This window comes from Dromiciops gliroides, chromosome 1, assembly GCF_019393635.1.
Source record: "Dromiciops gliroides isolate mDroGli1 chromosome 1, mDroGli1.pri, whole genome shotgun sequence".
Classification (NCBI taxonomy): Eukaryota; Metazoa; Chordata; class Mammalia; order Microbiotheria; family Microbiotheriidae; genus Dromiciops; species Dromiciops gliroides.
The window spans coordinates 600,240,086-600,262,482 of NC_057861.1; the positions used below are offsets into that span (position 1 = coordinate 600,240,086).

General features: G+C 38.7%; 1 protein-coding gene across 1 annotated transcript in view; it reads right to left on the minus strand.

The window, feature by feature from the left end:
* The window catches only part of LOC122752518 (phospholipid-transporting ATPase FetA-like), a 105,501-nt gene that overhangs the window by 32,745 nt on the left and 50,359 nt on the right, over positions 1-22,397 (minus strand). Inside the window, 4 exon segments of the mRNA XM_043999331.1 lie at positions 1,053-1,211; positions 3,887-3,936; positions 6,858-7,070; positions 20,084-20,280. Of these exon segments, the coding sequence (XP_043855266.1) occupies positions 1,053-1,211; positions 3,887-3,936; positions 6,858-7,070; positions 20,084-20,280 (619 nt within the window).

A 22,397-nucleotide genomic window follows, 5' to 3' on the forward strand; every position in this document is an offset into this window, starting at 1 on the left:
TATCCTTCCTACCTCATTGGGCTAATGTAAGAATAAAATGAAATGAATGTGAAAGCATTTTGAAAATTAGGTGTTATATAAACAGGAGGCATCATTATTATTGCTGTTATTATTATTATTTCTCCATGAAAATACTACAATGCTTTATCATGTTACTGAGGTAACACTGTGCTCTTGAAGGCTATGCCGGTGGAAAGCCCTGTTTGGTTGGAAAGGTTTCCCATATGGAGACCAGCACCTGGAATCATAAGGAGTCAAGTTATGTAACCTTTATGAGTCTTAGTTTCCTTACTTGTAGAATAAATGTAATAACACTTGCATCATCTACTTCACAGGCTTGTAGTGAGGAAGTCCTTTGTAAACCTTAATGCACTATAGGAATATAAACTATTATTATTATGATCTCAGCAACTGATTCTACCTACCTACCTATATAAAAACAGCCTAAGTTTGGAAAGCCTCATTACCAGAAGGTTCATTGCCAGCTGATTATTTTTTATTTCAGCCACAAAAACTTATGAAACTGTTAACTAAGGCATGGAGAAAGTTGCTATCAAGAAGCACAGTGTTTATGATGAAAAAATCACAGACTCTTTAAATGTAGTACTGAAGTAAGTATAATTATTATTGTTAATAATAACTTATATTTATATGTCACTCTAGGGGTTATAAAGAACCATATAAGTAGGTAAATAATAAATAAATAGGCAAATGTGACACTTTGAAGGACAACAGTCATTTGGACATATAAGTTCTGGTGTGTTATGAAATATTCAATCTCATTGCTTACAGTGACACCTTGCATATAGATAGCTTCAGATAAAGATGAAATAAAATACTGTTAAAATATGATGGAGACATAATGAACTGCTATAAGAAATTAATATGTTTAGGGACACACTGAAATTGTGAGGTATTATCAAGGAGAGCAATCTTGTACCATCTCTTGGATGTTTAAGTGGAGGAATCTTCAATTGGAGAGATTGATCTCAAAGACTCAAAGCTTGGCCCCATGGACATCATATGACCTCAGGTCCTAACCCTTCTCTTACCTTCCACCTTCTCTTCTGACATCACTGTGTGACAGAGTGAGAGGCAGAGAAAAAAAAGGTGGACCATAGGATCTCCTTTTTTTACTGCTTCTGCCAAAGTCTTGTCATAAAATGAAAACTTGGGGTCAGCCAGTTTGTTGTAGGAGAAGTCAACCTTCTCTGTTTCCTAGAACACAAGGGCAAGAACAATTATTCAAGTAGTCTTTTAGTGAAATGCTTTGATACTTTAGTTGATTTAGACACTCTCATTTCTAGGTCTGTGGAGACATTTTCTACCTAGTGGCCCTCTGATCACGTTCTAATTCTTTTTTTTTTTTTTAGTGAGGCAATTGGGGTTAAGTGACTTGCCCAGGGTCACACAGCTAGTAAGTATTATCTGAGGCTGGATTTGAACTCAGGTACTCCTGACTCCAGGGCTGGTGCTCTATCCATTGCGCCACCTAGCTGCCCCACGTTCTGATTCTTTTTTTTTTTTTTTTTTTTGCGGGGCAATGGGGGTTAAGTGACTTGCCCAGGGTCACACAGCTAGTAAGTAAGTGTCAAGTGTCTGAGGCCGAATTTGAACTCAGGTACTCCTGAATCCAGGCCGGTGCTTTATCCACTGCGCCACCTAGCTGCCCCACGTTCTGATTCTTAAAACTCATTTTGAGGGCCCAGCTCTATCATCCCGCTACTTCAGGGATATGCTCAGCCCTTCACCTTTTCATCATATCCTCTCCTGCCTCTACCAGAACACATTATAGTAACCATCTCCTGTCTCTCTTTTGCATTTTCAATCTTTGCTTCTCTACTGGATCCTTCCTTTCTACAAACAAATGTGTTCAGATTTTCCTTCTGCCAAAAAAACCCAACCCTTTTCTTTGAACTGCCATCCCTTGAACTGCTGTCTTGCCATTCTCCTTCCTATCAGACAGGTGTTTTTTTTTGGGAAAAAGTAATCAGTATAAGTGGTCAAAAGATATGAACAGGCAGTTTTCAGATAAATAAATCATATCATATGAAAAAATGCTCTAGATCACTATTGATCAGAGAAATGCAAATTAAAACAACTCTGAGGTATCACCTCATACCTATCAGAGTAGCAAACTAAACAAAAAAGGAAAATATTGGATGTTGGAGGGGATGTGGGAAAATCAGGACCCTAATCCACTGTTGGTGGAATTGTAAAAAGATCCAACCATTCTGGAGAGCAATTTGGAATTATGCCCAAAGGGCTATAGAACTGTGCATACCCTTTGATCCAGCAATACCACTGCTAGGTTTATATCCCAAAGATATCCCCAAAAAGAGAAAAAGACCTATTTGTACAAAAATATTTATAGCAACTCTTTTTGTAGTGGCTAAGAATTGGAAATCAAAGGAATGCCTATCAATTGGGGAATGGCTAAACAAGCTGTGGTATATGATGGTGATGGAATATTATTGTGCTATAAGAAATGACAAGCAGGATGATTTCAGAAAGACCTGGAAAGATTCATATGAATTGATGTATAGTGAAGTGAGCAGAACCAAGAGAACATTGTGTACAGTGACAGCAATATTGTTCAATGAAGAACTGTCAGTGACGTAACTATTCTCAACAATACAATGATCCAAGACAATCCCAAAGGACTAATGATGAAGCATACTATCTACCTCTAAAAAAATGACTGATATTGATGGAATACAGAGTGAAGCATGCTATTTTTCACTTTTTCTTTTATTTGAGTTTTCTTGTACAAAATGACTAATATAGTAATGCTTTACAAAACCTCACATGCATAACCTATATCTGATTGCTTACTGCCTCAGGGAAAGGGGAGGGGAGGGAGGGAAGGAAGAAGGAAAGGACAGAGGGGTAAAATATGGAACTCGAAACTTTAAATTAAAATGTTTATTATTTTAAAAAATAAAAAGAAAGAGTAATCACTACATCTACGTCTTTTTGATCTACTCACTCTTCAACCCGTTGGAAGTAGGATGTAAAATATGAACTGTGTTCTAAAAGATGAATAGAATTTGAACAGGGGGAGAACAGAAGGCTTTCCAAATGGGGGGAAAAGCATGAGAAAAGACATAGAGATGGAAATGTGTATGGAACAAAAAGGGAACCTAGCTTATTTAGCAGGGGAAGGTGTTGAAGTTATTGGGAAGAAAGAACAAATTAACAAATGTTTATGGAACACCTGCTATATATCCAAGGATAGAGTCCCTTGTCCTCAGGCTCTAATGGGAGATACTGAACCTACACAAATAGGGCAGTTATTCAGTTCTATAAATACAAAGTAAAATGGGATTTCAGAGAATGAGATAACTTTTTCTTGAGGGAAAATGAGAAGAGATATCATGGAAAAGGTAGCAGTTAAACAGAGTAGTCTGTTTCTAACTATAACATTGTCTATGCTACTTATAGATAATAATAATATATAATATTTTATTGTTATTTAACTATTTGATGTGAACGATTCTTCTCTCCCTAGATTATAATCTCAGGAGAAAGGCACTTTTTCTTTTTTCCTATCTACCTACTGGACATGGTACTTATTGACTGGAAGTCAAATATCCATCTCTCCATTTTTTTCTCTTTTGAAGTCTGATCCTTTTTTCTTCTTCTTTTTTTTTTCTATGCTTCTTTCCTGATAGCTTCTTAATCAACTGAGTGATACTGGGAGAAAAGGAAACTGAAACAAATGCTGTTGCCTGATCACTTAAGGTCTCAAGACTTGCTATCCAGCCAGGGGAACAAAATCTTTCCTTCATGAAACCTAGCTACAAGGAGTAGACTGAAGCAGCCAATCTCTCTTCTAATGACTAGCCTTCCCCAAAGTGGTATGTGTATGATCATGTCACAAGACCTTTGGGGGCAGAGGGTTAGTGAGATTCGATCCCACTGTCATGAAATCCAGTGTCAGGGTTATAGGCCTGGGTCATGGAAGCCAAAGTGGTATATGTGTGCTCATGTCATGTAGTTGGACATGTACCCATTTCAGGGACTAGGCCTGTGTCAGGAAGTCATTTTATAGTAGATTAGCATAGGTCTTGAAATCTGCATGTGCATTTCTCAAGGAATCATGATGTCATCTCTCACCTCTGTGATTTCCATCTTTTGTCCAGTCATACTGTAGACATCACCTGTTGGGAAATAGATCTTGGATATCATTCTGACACAGACTTATATGCCAGACATCTTGCAACCCAGCTCAAGAATCTTATGAAAAAATCAAGTAATAATGTGTTGCAAACTGTCTGGAGATGGGTAAAGTCTAAAAGAGAACCTGAAGGCTCCTGCACATGATTCTTTCATTCTTACATTTTCAAGTCCTTTATTCACACTTAAATCTTCCTTAAAAGTCTATCAGTGAATTTTCTCCTTTTCCTCCCTTCCTAAACCTTGGTCATTAATGGGAAGAGGAGAGTTAGGGTACAAGTTCTGCTCTCTTAAGTGAAAGTGAATGGACAAATGGGAAACAGGTGGAACCAGTAGGAAGTTTCTTGGTAAAGTTGCTCAGGGACAGTTTAGAGAGAGTGTAGGTATGCGCTGGAGTAGATGGCCTTCACAGTTTGTTATAATTTTATCACCTTATGCTTTCCTCATGTAGCAAGTTTAGCTAGTAACTGCACAATGAGTGACAATGCCATGAAGATGCAACTCTGGATAGGATTAGTCTATAGCATTCATCAGTGATATAGGTCTTCAAGGGGGCTACAAATATTCAGAAGAGGAGTGTAGCTAGTACACAAGCAATTTGGCATAAATACTAGAATGCTGGACTTGAAGTAATGAAGAATTGGGTTCAAATCTGGCTTCTGATACATATTTTGTCATTTTTTTTCATAAGATGCAACTGTAGTTACCTACCTAACAGAGCTATGTTAAAACAATGTATATAAAACACTTGTTCAGTTGTTTTCTAGTTGTGTTTGACTCTTTGTTTTTTGTTTTTTGCGGGGACAATGAGGGTTAAGTGACTTGCCCAAGGTCACACAGCTAGTAAGTGTCAAGTGCCTGAGGCCTGATTTGAACTCAGGACCTCCTGAATCCAGGGCCAGTGCTTGTGTTTGACTCTTAGTGATCCCATTTAGGGCAAAGATACTGGGGTGGCTGGCCATTTCCTTCTCCAGCTAATTTTACAGATGAGAAAATTAAGGCAAACAGAGTTAAGTGAATTGTCCAGGGTCACACAGCTAGTAAGTGTCTGAGGCTAAATCTGAACTCAGGAAGATAAGTCTTTTTGACTCCAGGCATGGCACTATCTACTGAGCCACCTAGCAGCCCTTCATCATCTAGCATGTTACAAACTTTAAAAATATTGTATAAATACCAGTTGTTATTATTTTCTTGAGAGGCAATCTAGTATAGTAGAAGAAAATAGACTTGGAATTAGAAGAGCTTGAGTTCAAATTCCATTTCTGTGTGACCATGGATGAGTCATCTCTGAAGAGGCTCACTTCTGAGTCTCAGTTTCCTCATGTGTAAAAAAGGAGATAATAATACCTTTAGTATCTAGTTCAAAGAGTTATAAAGATCTGATAATTTAATGATAATAATAATAATAATAATAATGATATAGTTACATTATTTTCCTTTTCCTTTTTTTTCAGGGCAATGAGGGTTAAGTGACTTGCCCAGGGTCACACAGCTAGTGTCAAGTGTCTGAGGCTGGATTTGAACTCAGGTCCTCCTGAATCAAAGGCCAGTGCTTTATCCACTGTACCGCCTAGCTGCCCCCTATATTATTTTACAAACTTTAAAGTGCTACATGTCAGATATAATTATTACATATATTCAGGGCAAAGCAGAATTGTAGCAGCACAAAGGAAGCATGAGATGTGCAAATCTGGAGACATCTCTCTCCCAAATGTTCAGTGGGACTATTTGCGCCCAACTTGTGTTAGAGCCTTCTGAGTTCATATTGGACTGATCAGACACAGTCGAACATACTGTACCTTAACACCAATATTATGATGTCATAAGTCCTTTTTGAGTACAAACCATGAAGAACAACAATGACCCTTGACTAATTAGTTGACAGTCTAGATATTCTTGGTATGGGAGATGGGTCATATGTTCATTACAGTAATGCCCCCTGGATCTTCATCAGCCTTAACAAAAATAACAATCATTTCTATAGTGCCTTAAAGTTTGCAAAGCATTTTATATACATGATTTTATTTGATCTTTATAAAAACCTTGAGAATTAGGTAGTGCAAGTATTATTATTCAACCTTTGGTTCTATCTGTGACATTAACTAAATAAAGTACCTATCTCTCTCAAAATATGAAAATATCTTGGCCAAAAATGATCTATCAGAGGAGATCAGCACAAGATATAGATTGATAGGAATATAAGAAAATATCTGAATGTTCTGATTTGTGGCTATTCTTTTGTCTTTTTTTAACATAAAGTCTTCACCTTTTTACTAAAAGGGTTATTTTTCAAAGATATTCATAAGGAGGAGCCATATGACACACATACACTTTAGCTTTGGGAATATGGAATAGATATAAAAGACAGTTAATGAAATTAGGCAATGAATTTCAGGGTCACTAATCATCTTTCTACCTTCCTCTGCTGTTCCCTTTTATTGGTTTTCTCCAGGAGTTAGTCCTTAGAAGAATTCAGAGAAGGGTGACGTTAGTGATGTGTTTACTTTGCCATGTCAAAGGGTTAAAGGTAGAGCCAGTGCTGATTTGGAGCACACAAACATTTAAGTTTACTGTTTTAGGGTTGGATGACTTATGAAGAGTATTAATGCTATGCCAGATTTTATCATACCAGATTATAACTTGGTAACAAAAGGATTCTGATAGAAAGTAAGATGTATATACCGTATGACTGCCCGTTAATGGAGCACTTGTTGAAAACCATGATATTCTGAGTCAGTGTCCCTGTCTTGTCAGAGAACACATATTGGATCTGGCCTAGTTCCTCATTCAAAGTTGTGGTACGGGCCTGGGCTGGTGTGTTATTTGGGATGTAAAACATTTTTCGATCCCAGTTGATGTAGAAGCTGTTGCCCAATCGTATTATCTCTACACTGAGGAGAAAGGAAGAGAGGGAACTCTAGTTAGTGTGGGATGGAAAGTCCTGCTGCTCTAGGGCTCCTTAGAGGATATCAGAGTGAATAGATCTTAAGGGACAGAAATCTTCTAAACCTGCTCAGCAAAAATTTAGAGAAATTCCCAAATCTAACAAAATCTTTAGAAACAATGCGAAAAATAAAATTAATCTGAGAAACAATAAGCAAAATGAGAAAAATGTAGATAATCAAATATTCTGCACTATAAGAGAAACAAAGGAAAAATTCCAACAATTTGCAATACCTAGATTTCCAAGGAATGTTGGGTGAGAAGCTTGAATGGATAAATAAATAAACGCTAAATATTATGAAATTTTAATTTACCCAAAAAATTGTGGGAAAAATTATGAACTTACTTTAATACTTCAAGAATCTGTGAGCCTCCTCCAGTGATCCTGATTGCAAAATGTCTGACTTAGATAAACTTCAAGAATTGTTGTGCTTGAAAAATTTTATCACCATGCATTCAATCTGGTGATGAGGTTCTCTGAATCTAGCTAGGCTGATCCTCAGACAATAGAATCTATCACCAGGTTTTCCTGGTGATCATGGAGTCTTTCCAATTTGGTAGGACCTTATAGAATTTCACCTCTGTGGCAGAACCCTTTGAGAACTCAGTCATCTCTGTGCCACAATATTTTCCCCTTGAATTTAATGTTTAATGGAGAAAAGGGATAACAGTTTAGGAGAACTAACTACCACTGGAATCAGCAAAAAGCAGAATGATGAAATTGAGTAAAGAAGAACTGAGAGGGAAGGCATTTTAGGAATCTGGCAGAGAAAGTGACTAGGCCCAGCTTTCCTGTAAATAATAATAACAAAAAAAAAGATGGGGAAAGAAAAAAAACCCTCACAGGACAAAATCTCATAGGAAATTCAATAGAAAAATGAGTAAACAAAAATGGGATTCCAATGCAATGAATAAATAAATACTAATGAGTTAAATTAAGAAAAAAATCTCTAAGGGGCAGCTAGGTGGCGCAGTGGATAGAGTACCGGCCCTGGAGTCAGGAGGACCTGAGTTCAAATCCGGCCTCAGACACTTAACACTTACTAGCTGTGTGACCCTGGGCAAGTCACTTAACCCCAATTGCCTCACTAAAAAAAAAGAAAAAACTCTCTAGAAGGACAAAACATGGGTACTATGACAACTATACCTCTAAAAGAGAGAATGGGGGCAGCTAGGTGGTGCAGTGGATAGAGCACTGGCCCTGGATTCAGGAGGACCTGAGTTCAAATCTGGCCTTAGACACTTGACTGTGTGACCCTGGGGGCAAGTCACTTAACCCCAATTGCCTCACCAGAAGAAGAAGAAGAAGAAGAAGAAGGAAGAGGAGGAGGAGGAGGAGGAGAGAGAGTGGATATATACACTGCAAGAATTCTCAGAATGGTTTAGAATTTGCTCAAGGACAAGTTTAAAAAGAACATAACTGACAAGGAAAACAGATGGTAGAAAATACCAATGAAGGAAGTAGACTCTCTGAGGAGTAACAGTAGTGAAAGGAGGAAAAAATTCAGACATGTAAGAAATAAATGGAACAAAATTGTAAAAAATTGGCAAGATGTTAAGATCATAGTTTTAAAACTGAAAGGTAAGTTAGACGTTATCTAGCCCAGTCCCCTTATTTTACAGGTGAGGGAACAGAGGCCCAAAGAGGTTATAAAATTGCTTAAGGTTACCATGTTAAGGCTTTTAAGTAGAAGAGTCAGGATTTGAATCTAGTTTTTCTAACTCCAAATCCAGAATTTTTTTTAACTACACCATGAGAATCCCTACAAAACAAAGCAACAGAGCCAGAAGATTAGCATGAGGATTATTGGACATCCAGAAAATTACTATTAAAGAGTCAGAATGACACATCTCAGAAAAGCACAGAAGAAATTTTCTTGGAAGCATTTTAAAGAGGACAAAGTACAAACTGATAGATTAAGAGGATGTTGCAAAACAGGGGCCCTAAATTTAGTTCACCTAGATAGTAGCCCTTAAATTCTAGTTCTTCAATGTTAAGGAGAGATCCTTGCAGGCAGCCCAAGAAATCAATTTATATATCAACAAACACTAGTTTGAATTGTGCAAGACTACTCACATGAGAACAATATATGAAAGAATCTAGAGTATGAAATACTAAAAAGAGGAATTGATTATATCCCATTACCCATTCTGCAAAAATGAACATTAATCAATCAACAAGAATTTATTAAATATTTGCTATGTGCCAGGCACAGAGGTAAGCACTGCAGATAAAGGTACAAGGATAACACAATCCATACTGTCATGGAGCTTACATTCTAATGGGGAGGACAAGTACATATGTAAATATATATGGTTTAAATATAAAGTGAATAAACATAAATATATAAACTTGTAAAATATATAGTAGTTTTGGAAGAGAGCACTAGTATTTAGGGGGATGAGGAAAGCTTTCACACAGAAGATGGTGCTTGAATTGAGTCTTAAAGAATAGAGGGACTCTGCAAGGTAGAGGTAAGAAGGAAATGCATTCCAGGTCTACAGGATAGCCAACGCAAAGACACAAATGGAAGATAGGGTGTTCTATATGAGAAACAGAGAGGCTAGTTTGGCTGGATGGCAGAGTAAGGGAGATGAAACACTATCCAGTGAAGGCAGAAATATAGGTTGAGACAAGGTTGTGAAAAGTATTAAAAGCTAAACAGAGGAATTTATTGTTTATCGCAGAGGCAATAGGAAGGGACTGGAGATGACTAAGTACATAGTCACTTAAAGAAAGTTACTTTGGCAGCAGTGGGTAGGATGAACTGGGGTGGTGAAGGACTTGAGTCAGGAAGACCAATTAGGAGGCTGTGGCAATAATCCTCCAGGTGAGAGGAGATAAAAATCTGAATTAAAGTGGTAAATGTATGAGAAAAGAGAAAGGAACAGATACAAGAGGTGTTCTGGGGGAAAAGCAACAGGATTTATTAACTGATTTGATATCTAGGGTGAGGGAGTATTAGGAGTTGAGGATATAAACTAGGGAGACCAGAGGGATGATTGTATCTCTGAGGGAAACAGAAAAATCTGGAAGAAGGGAGGGTTTTGGGGAATAGGCAATGAGTTCTGTTTTTGACATGATGAGGCTGAAATGTCTCCAGGATATTTAGAAATGTTCAATAGGCAAATGATCATGTGTTGACTTAAGCTCAAAGGAGGGACTGAGGCTCACTACATAGATCCAGAATTCTTTGTCATAGAAATGATAGTTAAACCCATGGAAACTGATTGGATTACCAAAAGAGAGAAGCAAAAACTGTCAATCAGTTCTCTGCCTCCCTCTACAAAGTAATTCCCTGGCTTTACCTATACTTACTCAAGATTATAATGTCAAATCCTACAACATTATATGACCTGTCAGCCTCTACCAGCACCCAGGCCCCTTCTCAATTCAACAAATATTTACTATAGTTCATATTGTGTGCAACTTACTATGTTAAGGCACAGGGGGAAGTACAAAGTATAGTTAAGACATAATCCTTGCCTTTGCAGGATTCAGTCTTGGAGGTGTAAGGAATTAATTGTGATTTGCTTCATTATGGTCAGACTAAAAAAATGTAAGCTTAAAAGCCTAAAAGAAGATGGGTGTGTACTTTAAGAGATTGGGGGCAGCTAGGTGGCACAGTGGATAGAGCACCGACCCTGGAGTCAGGAGTACCTGAGTTCAAATCTGGCCTCAGACACTTAACACTTACTAACTGTGTGACCCTGGGCAAGTCACTTAACCCCAATTGCCTTACTTTAAAAAAAAAAAGAGATAATTGAACAAACAAGAGGAACTCTGAACACAGGGAACATTTATTGAAACTAAGTAACTAAGCCTCCCCTATAGCTCCCCCACGCCCACATGGGCCTAGCCAGATTATAATGGGGACAGCCCATGTGGGTGTGCTGAGCCAGTTGGAGACTCAGCATGACTAAGAACCACCCCTTCCTGTGGGAGAGACAGTTAGAGACAGTTGGAGGCAGTTAGAGAGAGAGGAGAATTTTCTGAGAGAAATGGGGAAGGAAGGCAGACAGTTAGAGGAGCTGCTGGTGTTTGACCTTCGGACAAAAACAGAAGAGACTACACAGCTAATTCTCCTTAGAGCTACAGATTTCAAGTGTTGGTGAGTTTGTGTTTTTTGAGGCACAGCTAGCCTGGAGGCAGGTTTGGGGTGCCTAGGTCCTTTTTACCCCAGAGATTTAGATTCCTTAGCTCTATTAACTTCACTTGTGTTCTGAACTTGTTCCCATTAATAAACCTGTTTTGTTTTTTGAAAGAGGCTGTTAATTTCTTTTCTTACCCCAATATTAAGGTGAGACGCCCACTTAACTCTTCCCATACTAAATTTGGTCCTTACAGATGGGAATATGACATATACATGAATAACCAGAATACTAAACATTAAATACACAAGATGTGTAAACAAAGTGCTATGTTAGGTATGTAAGGGAAAGAAAAACATTACTGACAGAGGGGCAGGTATTAGGGAAAGTTTCCTGGAAAAGGTAGCAAATGATTTAAAGGATGTTGGAGAGGAAGAATATTTCTGGAGCAGGGAATAACTGAGTAAATGTCAGAGACAGGAAAATGAGATATGTGTGGGTGACAGAGAGTGGTCTGGTTTGTCTGGCACAAAGTATACATTAGAGTAGTGTGGCATAAAGCTGGAAATGTAAGTTAAAGCCAGCTTTGGGATGACCCTGAATGCCAGGAAAAGGAATTTGAATTTTACTTGGTAGGCAATAAGGAGCCTCTGAGAATTCTGAGAAAAGTGACATCACCTGATCTCTTCATGAGGAAGAATAATCTGGCATGGTATGAAGGATGACACTGAACAGGGAGAAAGAAGAACTACTGGGAACAGAAGTGAGGAGACAGATGTAAGAGACATTTTAAGATGCAGTAAGACTTGATAATATGGTGTTAGCATTGTAACCAGAGACACAAAAGAGCTGTAGGAGGCAGGTGAACCATGCTGTGAATAATTATGATGTCCTTCTGCCATAAGTAGGTGCTATTTAGCTGGAGGGTATTTAAAGAAAAGGAAGGTAAGTTACTATTTCCAGTGGATGTCAGACTCAGTACAACTCTGTGAGGAGAACTGGATCAGCAGCAGAAATAAGAGCTAACCTAAGAAATGTGTAGAGAAGGATGCTGCTATTGCTAGGTGGCTAACCTAGGGAATCTTTCCTTTGACATGAGTTCTGTGAACTCATATGTGAAAGATAGCTATGGAGTGGGCATGGGGGAGCAGGAGCAGGAGCAGTGGCAGTGTATCTGTATTCCCTTTTCCTTTCCTTCCTGAGGCATTTCAAATGTTATGGCTGTTGAGTATTCATCCCAGAGTGGAAGAGCAAGTGCAACCTTGGTTAGAAATAATAATTACTGACATCTGTAGAATACCTTAAAGTTTTCAGAGGACTTTATATACATTTTTATTTGAATGTCAGAACAGCCTTATGAGTTAGGTTCTGCAGGTATTATTAACTTCATTTTACAGATGAGGAAACTGAGGCCTGGAGAGTTTACGTGTCAGTGGCAAGAGTTTAATCCAAAGCTTTCTAATTCATGCCAAGTCTAGCATGTAGTCCAGTATGGTAGACTGTCTGTGACACCTGAGTTGAAACTTTACCCTATTTGTCTAAGAGTGATGTTTGAAAGACATTACACAAGGGAAGGGACAGTATTCAAAGCAACATGAGCAGTCAACAGGGTCAATTGCTACAAATAGTCCAAGGAAGATAAGGGCTGAAAAAGGCCATTAAATATGGAAACTGAGTTTAGCAGAGACATTTGAGAGAGCAATTAAAGTAGAGTGATAGGAACAGAAGTCATGTTAAAAGCAGCTGAGAAGAAAGCAGATGGTGGAAGAAATGGAGCACCAGGTATAGACAACTTTTATAAGACATTTGGTGGTAAAAGAAAGGAAAGAAACAGAATAGTAGTTGGGTTTTTTTTTTTGTTTGTTTTGTTTTTGTTTTTTTGGGCAGGGCAATGGGGGTTAAGTGACTTGCCCAAGGTCACACAGCTAGTAAGTGTCAAGTGTCTGAGGCCAGATTTGAACTCAGGTACTCCTGAATCCAGGGCTGGTGCTTTATCCACTGGGCCACCTAGCCACCCCCCAGAATAGTAGTTGGAAAGGAGAGAATGTTCAAAGGAAGGCTTTTAGGATTGGGGAGGCCTGACCAGGTTGTATGCAGATAGGAAGGCGCCAGTCAAGGAGAGATGAAGTTGCATGAAAGGGGATAACTGCTGGACTAAGGTCCTAGAGGAAGCAAAGGATTAGACTTTGCAAGAAATAACCTTTTCCTCAGCACCATGAGGAAAGGAGGAAAATATCTGTAATGATGTTGAGAAAATTTGAAGATTAAGAAGGGTAGTTGAGGAAGTTTCTGCTGGGTGGCTTTAATCTTCAAAGTCAGGAGTTCTTCACCTTTGTGTATCCTGGACCCTTTGGGCAGTCTGGTGGAGTGCTAGACCCCCTTCTTAAAATAATGTTTTTAAATGCATAAAAGAAAATACATAGGATTAAAAAGGAAATCAATTATATTGAAATAATTACTGGAATTTTTTTAAACCAAGTTTAGAAACCTCAGGATAGAGAAACCTAGGATGGAGATAAATGATTAGTGTCAAATCACGGAGTCATTGTTGGGTAATGAAACAAAGCTAGGGGAGATGGGCTGGGAGAACCAGTAGGGGTTGTGGGACTGCACATTTTGCTACTGTGTGTTGCCTGGTAAATTCCACAGATAGAAGTATGTTTGAGTATGCTTGTCCATAGCTTCCATGGAGGCTAACGGGAACAATGATGATGGCATGAGTAGGATTCTAGACAAATGGATGCAACTGATACATGGCCATGCTTAAAATATGCATGCATTTGTGTAGCCCTGAATGCAATAAATTATAGTTACAGTCCTTTTCTACTTGAACTCCTTATGTTTGCTGCTTCTGTACTTTTTGCAAGCTGGTCTTAAAGGCAACTCTCACCAACTCCTCAGATAATGGTTGTGAACCTTTGCTTTTGACCATGCTTCCATTGCTGACACTGCCTTCTGTTTCTGGCCCATTTTCAGCCAGTCACATGCTTCTACTGGCTCTAAGCCCCTAAACCTTATCTGCTCTGAATTTCTTTATTACTTTTCTTTTCTTTTTTTTGGTGAGGCAATTAGGGTTAAGTGACTTGCCCAGGGTCACACAGCTAGTAAGTGTCAAGTGTCTGAGGCCAGATTTGAACTCAGGTCCTCCTGAATCCAGGGCCAGTGCTCTATCCACTGTGCCACCTAGCTACCCCCTCTTTATTACTTTTCTTTCCTATTTGGGACAGGTTAGGAGAGGTTTCTGTCCTCAGCATGTTGTCATTGTTTGTCTTTCATTCTTAAAGAGGACCATGACATAGGGATGATGTCATAACTTGCACTGAATTGGATTTAAGTGAGGCAGGGCTGTGCAAGGTCACCAACCTCACTCTCTCCTCCAGAGCCACCTGGATCCAGTGGCAAGATATAGATCAGGACAACTGGAGATGGCCCTGGATATTAAGGCAATTGAGGTTAAATGATTTACCCAGGGACACACAGCTAGTAAGTGTCTGAGGTGAGATCTGAACTCAGATTCTCCCAACTTCTGGGCCAGTGCTCTATCCACTGTGCCACCTAGAGGGCTCAAGGCAGGTGCTAAAGTCTTTGAAGAAGTAGAATGCTTTGGAGATTGATTGGCAGATGATAGAAACAGGGATTGGGAGACAATGGTATAAATAAATTTGCATGTACTTAGCAAGAAGGCAGGAGATGGGATTTCTACAAGTCCATTTTAGTTGGCAGGTGGCATATATGAAAAGAGTAATTTGAACTAAAACTGGATGAGGAGGCTAGGGTTACACTGTGGAGGTCTTTAAATGCCAACCTAGAGAATTTGCATTTTATCATAGAGGCAATAGAAAACTCCCTCTATAAGGGTTTTGAGCATTGCCAGATCTGTACCTTAGGAAGATGATTTTGATTGTTCTATAGAGGATGGATTAGAGATGTGGAAGACTGAAGGTGACTACCCTAGTCCAGGGGAGAAGTGATAAAGGCTCCATTCATAGTGGTGATCCTGTGAATAGAGAAAAGGGGACACACAAGAAATATTTTATAAGTAAAATAAAAAAACCTAATGGATATGGACGTGAAGGAAAGGGAATACTAACGGGCAACTCCAAGGTTAGGAAATGGGGAAATCTAGAGGAGGGAAAGGTTAAGTTGAGATAATGAGTTTTGTTTTGTCATTTGCATACAGATGACAGTTGAAACCATGGGAGATAATGAGTTCACTAGGGCAAAGGCTTAGAGGACACACCTACAAAAGATGAAGAAAGAGGATGATAAACAAGAAAAGTGATGAAAGATGATAAACAAAAGATACTGATAAGAAGCAGCATGAAAGGTAAGCAGTGTCAGTAAATAGTGATCAGTGGTATTTACATTGTGTTTTAATGTTTATAAAACATTTTATATATATTATCTCATTTAATCCTAACAACATTCCTATGAGATAGGTGCCATTATTATCTCCACCTTTTAGTTGAGGAAACTGAGGCTCAGAAAAGTTGTGACCAGCCCCCAGTAAATTTCTTTAGTGGGATTCAAATCCAGTTCTTCCTAATCACAAGTCCAATGCTCTATCTATCATACTGTGATGCCTCTCTAGGAGCCAAGGAAGGAAATAATATCCAGGAGGAGGGTGTGACCAATAATATTAGAAAGTTGAAGAGAGTTGAAGGATGAGGCCTGAGAAAAGACCACTGAATTAGACAGTTAAAATATTTGCAATCTTTGATGGAGGAGTTTCAATTGAGTGATGAGGAAGTGGAAGCAGCAAGATAGATGAATTGAGAAGAGATAGGAAAATATCTTGAGGGGAAGGCAGACCAAATGAAGATTTATATAAGGATGAGAGGGACATGGGCATGTTTGTGGCAGCAGGAAAGAGGCTAAAGATGTGAAGGAGGGTGGTGTGGAGAAATTCTTGAATAAGTTGAGGGGAAAGTAAGAATAGAATCAAAGACAAACATACAGGCTGACTTCGGAAAGAAGAGGGGCAACACTTTTCTCAGGAACAGGAGCAAAAGAGAGGCTGGGTAACAATGTAGAGGGGTTTTAAGGAAGATCTAGGAAGTCATAATAGCGTTTATTTTCTTAGAAACATAGGAAGCAAGATCTTCTTTGAGAGAAGAGGGGCTGGAGATGTGGCTGGGGCTTAAGGAGAGAGGATAAGATCAGGGAAGAATAAAAGGACTACCATGCAGTTGTGGTAAACATGCTTGTAAGATTTCTTTCAGTGTAGGAACTGAATGGAGAGGACAGATGATGGGGGTGATTGAGTTGAGGGTTGTGACAAGGTGGGAATGGAGGTGCAAGATAAGAAAGCATCATGAAAAAGAAATATGAAACTTCCTTGCTTGTAGCTAGGAATGTCAGGTAAGGGTGGGGCATTCTTACCATCTCCTTGGGGGGCTACTTCTATTGAAAACTTCAGATATTTTTCTGGATAATTCCTCAGACAAAATTGGGGTATAGGGCAGAGCCAAGATGGAGGAGGAAAGGCAGTGACTTCTCTGAGCTCTCCCCAAGACCCTTCCAAATAACTTCAAATAATGCCATAAGACAATTTCTGGAGCATCTGAACCCACAAAAGGAGAGGGTGAAATCATTTTCCAGCCAAAGACAACTTAGAAGGTCATCAGGAAAGGTCTGTTGTACCAGGGTGAGAGTGGAGAATGCTGTGCAGACCCAGCCCCAGTCGCAGAGAACCAGGTCTTGGGACTTTCTTCTGGAACTCAGCCCATGGATAGTGAGGGGGTTGAGTTGTTGGCCAGGGGGAGATTGCAGGGGTATCTTTGCTGACACTGAGGCAGGACTCTGTTGTTTTGCCCGTGCTTGGATCCAGGTCACAGTCTTGGGTGGCGGCTCAGGCAGGGGAGGAGCACGGGAACATTGGAGCTAGTAGCTACAGTGGAGCAGGATTCTTTTCCAGGTTAGAGGACAGAGAAGCAGGCCTGTGGTTGTTTGTGGGCCAGAGCACAGGCTGGGAGAGTGATGAACAAACCTCTCCTTGAGTCCTGTCACCTTGGAGGAACTGGGGACTCAAATTCCTAGAGGTATCTCAGAGAACAGCTGCTCATGTCCCCTGAAGCTTGGGACAGTACACTCTCCTCCCTGAAATCAGTGCCCCACTTTAACAAAGAATTAAGTCAAGAAATAGGCTGGGAAAATGAGCAAACAGAAAAAAAATGCTAACCCTAGAAATTTTCTATGGTGACAAGGAAGATCAAAATATGCCCTCAGAAGAAGACAACAAAGTCAAAGCTCCTACATCGAAAGCTTCCAAGAAAAATATGAATTGGTCTCAGGCCATAGAAGCACTCAAAAAGGACTTTAAAAATAAAGTAAGAGAGGTAGAGGGAAAAAAATGGAAAGAGAAATGAGAGTGATACAAGAAAATAATGAAAAAAAAAGTCAACAGCTTGCAAAGCTGAATTGGCCAAATGGAAAAGGAGGTACAAAAGCTCTCTGAAGACAATAATTCCTTAGAAATTAGGATTGAGGAAATGGAAGCTAATGACTTTATGAGAAGTCAAGACGCAATAAAGCAAAACCAAAAGAATGAAAAAATAGAAGGCAATGTGAAATATGTCCTTGGAAGAACAACTGACCTGGAAAATAGATCCAGGGGAGATAATTTAAAAATTATCGGACAACCTGAAAGCCATGATAAAAAAAAAAAAGTTTAGACATCTTCCAAGAAATCGTCAGGGAAAATTGCCCTGATATTCTAGAAGCAGAGAGTAAAATAGAAATTGAAAGAATCTACCACTCACCTCCTGAAAGAGATCCCAAAATGAAAACTTCCAGGAATATTATAACCAAATTCCAGAGTCAAGGAGAAAATATTGCAAGCAGCCAGAAAGAGACAATTCAAGTATGGTGGAGCCACAGTCGGGATAACCCAAGATCTGGCAGGTTCTACATTAAAGGATTGGAGGGCTTGGAATATGATACTCCAAAGGGCAAAGGAACTGGGATTACCTACCCAGCAAAACTGAGTATAATTCTTCAGGGGAAAAATGGGAATTCAATGAAAGAGAGGACTTTCAGGCATTTGTGATGAAAAAACCTGAGCTGAATATAAAATTTGACTTTCAAATACAAGACCCTAGAGAAGCATAAAAAGGTAAATAGGAAAAAGAAATCATAAGGGATATTAAAAGGTTTAACTGGTTACATTCATACATGAGAAGATGATGCTTGTAACTCATAAGAACTTTCTCATTATTAGGGCAGGTGGATGGAGTATATTTAGACAGAGGGCACAGGTGTGAGTTGAATATGAAGGGATGATCTCTTTTAAAAATAAAATTAAGGGGTGAGAGGAATATACAGGTAAAAAGGGAAAGGGAGAGGTAGAATGGGGTAAAGTATCAAACATAAAAGAAGCAAGAAAAAGCTTATGGAGTGGAGGGGAATATGGGGGAGGTGTGGGGGAGTGAGTGTACCTTACTATCATCGGAATTGGCTCCAAGAGGGAACAACATATACACTCAATTGGGTATGGTAATCTATCTTACCTTGAAGGAAAGGAAGAGGGGAAGGGGATAAGGGTGTGTGTGTGAAAGAAGGGGGGGGCAGATTTGGGGAGGGAACAATCAGAAGCAAAACACTTTTGAGGAGAGATAGGGTGAAAGAAGATAGAAGATAGAGTAAATGTCATGGGGAGGGAATAGGATGGAGGGAAATACAGTTAGTAATAGTAACTGTGAAAAAAATTTGAAGCAAGTTTGTCTGAGAGGCCTCAGTTCTCAAAAACACAGAGAACTGAGTCAAAGTTGTTAAACTAAGAGCCATTCCCTAATTGATAGATGATCAAAAGATGTGAAGTTTTCAGATGAAATAATCAAAGCTACCTATAGCCATGTAAAAAAATGCTCTAACTCACTATTGATTGGAGAGATTAAGGTCAAAACAATTCTGGGTACTACCTCATACCTATTGGACTGGATAATAGGACAGCAGAAGAAAATGACAAATGTCATAGGGGATATGGGGAAAATGAGACATTAATACACTATTGGTAAAGTTGTAAACTGATTCAAACATTCTGTAGAGCAATTTGGAACTATGGCCAAAGGGCTATAAAACCATGTATACTCTTTGACCTAGTAATATCATTACTAAGTTGGTATCCAAAAAAAGATTAAAAATAACCAAAAGGTTGAATTTGAAATTGGGGAGATGCCCATAAATTATGGAGATTATTATGGAACACTATTGTGCTATAAGAAATGATGAGCAGGATGCTATCAGAAAAACCTGGAAAGACTTACATGAGCTGATGCAAAGTAAAATGTATTGTATACAAAATAACAGCAATATTGTAAGATGATCTTCTGTGAATGACAGTCATTTTCAGCAATACAATGATCCAAGACAATTCTGAAGGACTTATGAAAAATGCAATCCATCTACAGAAAAAAATACTTATGGTATCTGAATACAGATTGAAGCATAATTTTTTGTTAGTTTCCTTTTTTAAAGTTTTTTTGTCTGTTTTCTTTCACAACCTAATATGGAAATATTTTGTATGACTACACATGTATAACTTATATTGAAATTGCTTGTTCTTAAGGGAGGTTAGGGAGGGAGGGAGGGAGAGAATTTGGAACACAAAGTTTTAAAAATTGATGTTAAAATTTGTTTTTACATGTAACTCGGGAAAAATTCTAAATAAAAAGAAAGAAAAATTGGGGTATAAGTTCTTATGGGTAGTCATTTTCTGAGAAGTAGAGCAGAACACCTGGACTTTCACTGAGCAACAAATGCCAGCTCTGTAGTCTTTTTCCCAAGGTAGGAAGTATATGGGTAGCTACTTTACTATAGTCTATCCTTTTCCTTCCCCCAGAGTAAATAGTAAGTAGGGAGACATACATACCTGACATAGAGTGAAATTGGTACTACAGTGTTGAGAATGATGATATATGACCAGAATGTGAGGAAAGTAGAAACACCTGGGGAATCAATTGTCTCTTCCCAAGGCAGATAGATCTGGAAGTAATAACCTTTCTTTTTCTCCCAAATTTCATGCCCACATGCCAGGATGAAACACATGCCAGCTAAGAACAGGAAAATCTGTAAATTATTAAAAAAAAAAAGTTTTTAAACCCCTTGCTTTGACATTCCCAGTCTGTCGTCGTCTTCTTCTTCTTCTTTTTTTTTTGGTGAGGCAACTGGGGTCAAGTGACTTGCCCAGGGTCACACAGCTAGTAAGTGTCAAGTGTCTGAGCCTGAATTTGAACTCAGGTCCTCCTGACTCTAGGGCCTGTGCTCTATCCACTGCGCCACCTAGCTGCCCCCAAGTCTGTCTTCTGAATGACTTCCTTTCAAGAGGTCTCTCCCTTCACTGCCAGAATCAGGGATAAAAGACCATACAGGGCCACTGCAATGAGACTACAAAAGCCACTCACCACAGGGATATGATATAGGAGCATTTCAGGGATGCTAATAAAGAGAGATACTTTTCTAAGTTCTGCCTAGAATTTAACCTGATATCCTCTTTGGCTGACAGGTATATAGTTTTATGGGACAGTTAGCTTTACTTTATTCCATTCACATTCTGCCCCTGATCCTATCCGGCTATCCTACGAATGTGTACCTTTAATTTTTTTCTTTTAAAAATTTATTTAGTAATTAATTCCCCCCAATTACATGTAAAAACAAGTTTTAACATTCATTTTTAAAACTTTGAGTTCCAAATTCTCTTCCTTCCTCCCCCTTCCCCCACATTGAGAAGGCAAGCAATTGGATCTAGGTTACACATGTAGTCATGTAAAACATTTCTATGTTAGTGAAGAAAGCAGACAAAAAAAACTTCAAGAAAAAGAGTTAAAAAAGTATGCTTCAATATGTATTCAGACATCATCAGTTCTTTCTCTGGGGATGGATAGAATTGTCTTGGATATTGCTGAGAATAGCTAACTCACTCACAGCTGATCACCTTACAATATTGCTATTACTTTGTACACAGTACATTTCACTCATTAAGTCTTTTCAGGTTTTTCTGAGAGCATCCTGCTCATCATTTCTTATAGCATTCCCTCATAATCACATACCACAATTTGTTTGGCCATTCCCCCATTGATGGGCATCCCCTCAATTTCCAATTCTCTGCCACCAGAAAAGAGCTAAAATATTTTTTTACATATAGGTCCTTTCCCTTTTTGCTTTTTATCTCTTTTTGAATGCAGACCTATGAGTGGTATTGCTAGGTTAAAGAGTATGCATGGTTTTATAGCCCTTTGGGCATAGTTCCAAATTGCTCTAAAGAATGGTTGAATCAATTTACACCTTCACCAGTAGAGCATTAATGTGCCATTTTCCCCACATCCCCTCCAATATTTGTCATTTTTCTCTTCTGTCATAGTAGCCAATTTAATAGGTATGTGCTCCAGAGGTACTAGAGGTAGTACTCCAGAATTGTTTTGATTTGCATTTCTCCAATCAATATTGAGCTAGAACTTTTTTTTTCATATGGCTATGTAGATATCTTTGATTACTTCATCTGAAAACTGTTCATATCTTTTGATCATTTATCAATTGGGGAATGGTTCTTTTTTAAAAATATATTTGACTCAGTTCTCTATGTTTGAGAAATGAGGCCTTTATCAGAGAAATTTCCTCCAATTTTTTTCATAGTTATTGCTATTTCCCTAAATCCTATTCCCCACCCATCTTCATTCTATTCTCTTTTACCTTATCCCTCCTCAAAAGTGTTTGCCCCCAATCTGCCCTCCATTCTATCATCCCACCTCCTTTCTCTTATTCTCTTCTCCTACTTTCCTGAAGGGTAAGATAGATTTCTATACCCAATTGAGTGTATGTGTTATTCCATCTCTGAGCCAATTCATTCACTCTCTCTTCTTTCTCCTCCATTATAAAAACTTTTTCTTCCCTCTTTTATGTGAAATAATTTATCCCATTTCACCTCTCCCTTTCTCCCAGTGCATTCCTCTCTCACCCCTTAATCTTATTCTTTTTAGATATCATCCTTTCATATTCAACTAACACCTGTGCCCTCTGTCTATCCATACTCCTTCCAAGTGCTCTAACAATGAGGAAGTTCTTAGGAGTAACAAGTATCATCTTTCCATGAAGGAATGTAAATAGTTTAACCTTATTAAATCCCTTAGGATTTCCTTTTCATGTTTACCTTTTTATGCATCTCTTGAGTCTTGTATTTGAAAGTCAAA